Raw genomic sequence first — 4,870 nt, 5'->3', positions numbered from 1 at the left:
AATTGCTTTGACTGGTTTCTTTTGCGGCAATCCATTCCAACGGAAGAATGCGGGAAAAATTTGCGCCGGAGATAATAAAACCCTGCAAACGCTGTGCAGTAAAGACGGAAGTTAACTGACATAATCCACAGACAAAGGGGGATAACGTGCCAGCTACAGCAAAACCGCGGATTACAGCGAGCAGTTGACATACGACCAATGGACAGTTATTCAGTAGTCTTTCTTTGTTCACTGTCGGTAATATTTTTTTACTGACATAAATACTTTCATTTATGTCATAAGCAGCATAATCGATAAGCAGCATAAATAAGCAGCATAATCGAAAAAAGTTATAAGGAACCGAGGTCGAATTAGCTTATATACTGACCAAGCTTTATTTTGTTCTTGCCGCAAGCATAATAGAATTACAAGAGCAATTCTTCACTGCCAGTCAGAAAGCATTGTTTTCTACGATTTTACCTTGCCTCGTCATAACTCAATCAAGGCTCCTCAAACCTCGCATCAGGAGCAATGAGGGTTGCACATACAACGTTGAGAATATTTTGATGACATTGACATACAGACAACCACAAGAAACTTACGCCCGAAATACGGGATTATTAGATTCATGCAGTTAAGAAAAAGTTATTAAACCAGCTGTATTTTTCCTCCGCCGAATCTGCAAATTTTCTGAACTTTGTGGCATCATTACAACAGCGAACAAAAGATCTATGCATCAAAAACCTTCCAGATTGGTTACTTCTGTTTCCGCACCCGATTCAAAATTCAGTAAAGCATGTTACGGGTTAGTTGATTTTGCATCTTGAAACTTGGAAAAAAACCCACCTAGGCGCAAATAATTTCACAATAATTTCACATAATTTCGCAAATTATTTGCGCCTAGGCGGGTTTTTTCCCAAGTTTCAAGATAGAAAATTCATTCATTAAAACATAAACGACCATAACTTCTGAACAAATATCCTAAACAGTCTTTTTCATCGAAGAAAGGATTAGAAATTTTTTTGCAACCTCAGCTGAAATTACACGCGCCACCTTGATATCCTCAAATCTCTTTAGTTAAATGAGTTCAACTGTCCAGTATTGTGTGCTTCCATATTAATAGATTCTTGCGTGTTCCTGGCAGGGTGATACTTCTAGAATTTTCTCTACTCCTGAATGGTTTATTCTGCACTTTTGGTTACCACCATCATGTCCGTCATGTCCTGAACAGTGTTTTATCGTTTTTATCAGGAATAGGCCAAGGAATACACCAATGTTGCTATCAGAGCGAATACGCAGAATTTTATTTGTTCCCCCGCCGTTCGTCGGTCGTAGCACGTCTTTAAAGATCAACGTAGCGCCGACAGCGGCTAATTGGCAGTGGGGTTGGCCGCGATGAACTCCTGGTGCTTCGGTTCGTCTTCCTCGCTCAGGTCGGCCGTAAAGATGGGAGCCACCTTGTCCATGTCTGCCCTGGTCATGTGACTGAGCCTCTCAGCATCCTCCTTCATCTCGAGCGCCTCAACGTTGCTAAAGTTGCGCGCCAGCGCGCAGCGAATGATGCGCAGGAGCTGGTAGCGCGAGAAGCGGTTGGTGTTCTTGGCCAGGCTCTCGATATCGCCTTCCCGGTAGGTGGGGATGCGTATCTTGCCCAGCTCCGCCTGGATGATGGCCTTGCGCGCCTCCTCGTTCTCGGGAATGGGGACGTTGATCCTGGCCTCAAAGCTGTTCCGCATGTCTTCCGCTATTAGCCACGGCCGGAAGGCCGTCGCGATAACCACTTCCTGGTACTCCTTCTTCTCGGCCAGTTCCTTCAGGTAGGCCAGAAGCTCAGCCTTGACGGCCTCGACTACGGGCTTCTTGGCGTCCGGGTAGTCCGACAGGTACAGACGGTCCAGACCCTCGAGGACGAGTACGGAGGCGTTGTGCTTCCTGTAGTTCCTCACGAGCATCTTGGCCATCGCGGCAGGGTTGTGCGTGAGGCCGCCGATCACGAAGAGGTCGAGGTCGACGATGAAGAATGACTTCTCGGGGTACTTGACGTAGAGGGACTTGGCGAGCAGCGACTTGCCTGTCCCGTGAGGCCCGTGGAGGAGTATGGTCGACGCGGCCTTTGCCTTAGGGTCTGTCAGGATCTGGGTGAGCACCAGCTTGGTGGGGTCGATGCCCTGGATGTCATCGTCGAAGTTCATTTTCTTGCCGGAAAGTACGGTTCCAGCCGCCGTGCACCATGGGGGAAGGACCTGAAGGCAAACAGCACCGTCAGTATGAAAACGAATAGCATGTGGACTCAAAACGGCAAAAAATTATATTTAACAATGGCAATCAATGTGACACTTCTTAGCAAATCGACTAAAACGTATACAAGACTAAACCACTGCACTCGAGTAATATTTTTTTTCCTTCTTGGTTTGTTTCACTGTTTTGTTACTTTCGATTACTTAAATGAATCCTCGCCATCAACCTTAATTTCCTGGCTTACACAACTTCAGCATGATGCTACTGCTTTCTAGCTGAAGAATGGAAAGAGTGAGTCCACGTTGATTCATGTGGCCTAAGACCACTTGGATAACGTCAAGATCTACGTGCGCTTGCGAGGGTACTTTAGCGTATGGCCAAGAAAAGTTGGTTGTTCTGCTCTCAGAAGGATAATAGGGAATCAAGCAGTCCCAAACATTTTGGTTTCCGTTGTTTTTCGCTCTTGTTTGTTTACTGGTCAGATCGCCTATTTTTTAGCGCTCTTGCTTTATTGAACAACTTCTAACGTAAATGTAACGCATTAATAATGCTGTGTCTTGTTATGATGGAGCGATCTTGCTCAGCTCTTGCCATCGTGCTTAGAGAAAATCGTTAATTTATTAGCGAAGCTGCTCTCCCGTTTTTCATTGCTCACTTTTTATTCATCAGATCTTAGTGAAACAAGGCGTTCTTTCTACATACTAGCAGTGCGTATGTTACCACTTAGCGACGATACTTAATTGCAATACTTAATGCGCATTGCGCGTTGGGCGTTAAATAAACCTATTTTGACCCAGCGAGTCTTCAAGGTTGGATCCCTTAGACATCACTTGTATGGAGACATGAGTGCTTTGTGTCCCAGCTGGAATCAATAGCTTGAAGCGCAATATGGAAAGCAGACAAGAAAACATTTGTGCCAAAATTCAAGGGAAGGCAAACAACACCAGGTCACAATGGGACGCATGTGAAGAGTCACTAACTGGAACTCTAAATTTGGTTTTATAGGATGATTAGTGGCTAACAATCTAGGAGAAACAGGAAATCAGTGTGGTGATGCCTTTGTGGTGCATCATGGGTAAGAAGCCTGGTTATGGCGATGATGATGGTACTGATAGTGTAGCTCAGGCTGAGCTTCCCGAAGAACCTGCACAGTGTATTTACATGAGAATGGGGCATGGTTGGGGTTGTTAGCGAACATGGTGACGACCTGTAGACTACACTTAATTGTGCCTGCACACAGTCTGTGACAATCCGCAACCACGTTTTAGCCTGTCGTTGTAGACATCCGTTCTTGGCGCTTGAAGCTGCGCGCAACGCTTTCGATTTACGTGCAATGCAGCACGGTATCTCTTTCAGCTTTGGTTTGGTTTGGTTTATGGGGTTTAACGTCCCAAAGAGACTCCGGCTATGAGACACGCCGTAGTGAAGGGCTCCGGAAATTTCGACCACCTGGGGTTCTTTAACGTGCACTGACATCGCACAGCACACGGGTATCTCTTTGACAGCTGGCGATTTTCCCCGTACACCACGAAAGCCCTCAATCTATTCACGGTGCCTGCTTTATTCGGCGGCACTCTCTCACCTGAGACAGAACGGCGATCTGGTGGATTTTCTTCATCTCTGGAAACCCTTCTTCCACCACGCTCTGGTCGGCGTCGCCGCCGCAGAACTCCTTGAGCTTGTGCGCCCGCGAGATGTACGGGAGGCAGGTGTTGCGAATGACCAGAGCCGCGTTCAGGTAGTACTCCATGGCCTTGCGGTAGAGGCGGATGGCGTTGGGGTACTGCACCTTGTGGTCTTCCACTTGCGCCTGCTTCGCCAGGTCCACGCCCAGCTTGATATCGCTGATGAGAGCTGCCGGGATCACCATGGTGCCGCCCTGGTTGGAATCACGACGACGACAGGACTCGACCGGCCAACGGTTCCGCAGTCTCGCCCAGCTCTCGTGCTATCTGCGCAACTTCATCGTCCTTCCGTTCGTATGTTTTCGCTGCGGCAGTGGCAGCTGAAGTCAACTATGAAGGTTCAGACAGCCAGCGCTCGCCCATTGTGTTGATTCTTTTTTTGGTACTTTTTTTGGTCGTTGTCATCAGAAACTCGAGCATTGATTGATACTCTAAAGTAACAACACCGCAATTTGTATATCTCACACTCGTGACCATTCATACAGAAAAGAGAAACTTGTTAATAATGTGTCAAACTACACAGCAACGAAAAGAAAATATAGTAGGGGTGAATGATGCGAGTTGAACTGGTTATCCTGTGCTTTAGAAAAGAAACAACCCATGACGGACGGTACTATATTACCGGTTTTCTGACGAAAGTGTCGAAGTATCAGGCGCACCCGCTTTCTTTCACAGACACAGACACACACATGGGCACAATTAAAAACGCAAGAAATACCCCCTAAGATTTCTGATACAAAAAAAAATAGCGTGAGGCTTTCATTTGCTCTCAATAATCCTTCCTCATGTTTTCTTTCTCGTCTACGCTCGTGCTACCTGCCTCTTACTCTTCCTCATTTAGAAAAAAAAAATTGCCACTTCCCGGCCATGCAATGCTTTCGCAGTTCTTTCAGATATGTCGAGAAAAAACAGCAAAGAATTTCTCCCCTCTACCCTCTTTTAAGCATGAAATGCTTTTAGCTCCCGTT

General features: G+C 46.4%; 1 protein-coding gene across 1 annotated transcript; it reads right to left on the bottom strand.

The window, feature by feature from the left end:
- Window positions 1-1,349: 1,349 nt before the first annotated feature.
- LOC149342666 (vacuolar protein sorting-associated protein 4B-like) lies at window positions 1,350-4,149 on the bottom strand. The gene is made up of 2 exons (XM_089542206.1): window positions 3,800-4,149; window positions 1,350-2,222 (listed from the first exon to the last, which is right to left on the bottom strand). The coding sequence occupies exons 1-2, from the start codon at window positions 4,085-4,087 to the stop codon at window positions 1,350-1,352; spliced, it is 1,161 nt and encodes a 386-aa protein (XP_089398332.1). The 5' UTR covers window positions 4,088-4,149.
- Between the last annotated feature and the right edge of the window lie 721 nt (window positions 4,150-4,870).

Source organism: Amblyomma mixtum, chromosome 5, assembly GCF_055824585.1.
Source record: "Amblyomma mixtum isolate Tamu chromosome 5, ASM5582458v1, whole genome shotgun sequence".
Classification (NCBI taxonomy): Eukaryota; Metazoa; Arthropoda; class Arachnida; order Ixodida; family Ixodidae; genus Amblyomma; species Amblyomma mixtum.
Note: the sequence above shows the minus strand (reverse complement) of the source record. Positions and strands in the feature narration are given on the sequence as shown.

Excerpts from the sequence above, each read along its gene's own strand:
- LOC149342666 (XM_089542206.1), bottom strand. The coding sequence starts at position 4,087 with ATGGTGATCCCGGCAGCTCTCATCAGCGATATCAAGCTGGGCGTGGAC. Across the intron at positions 2,223-3,799 it reads AGATCGCCGTTCTGTCTCAG|GTCCTTCCCCCATGGTGCAC; the intron begins GTGAGAGAGTGC and ends GTTTGCCTTCAG.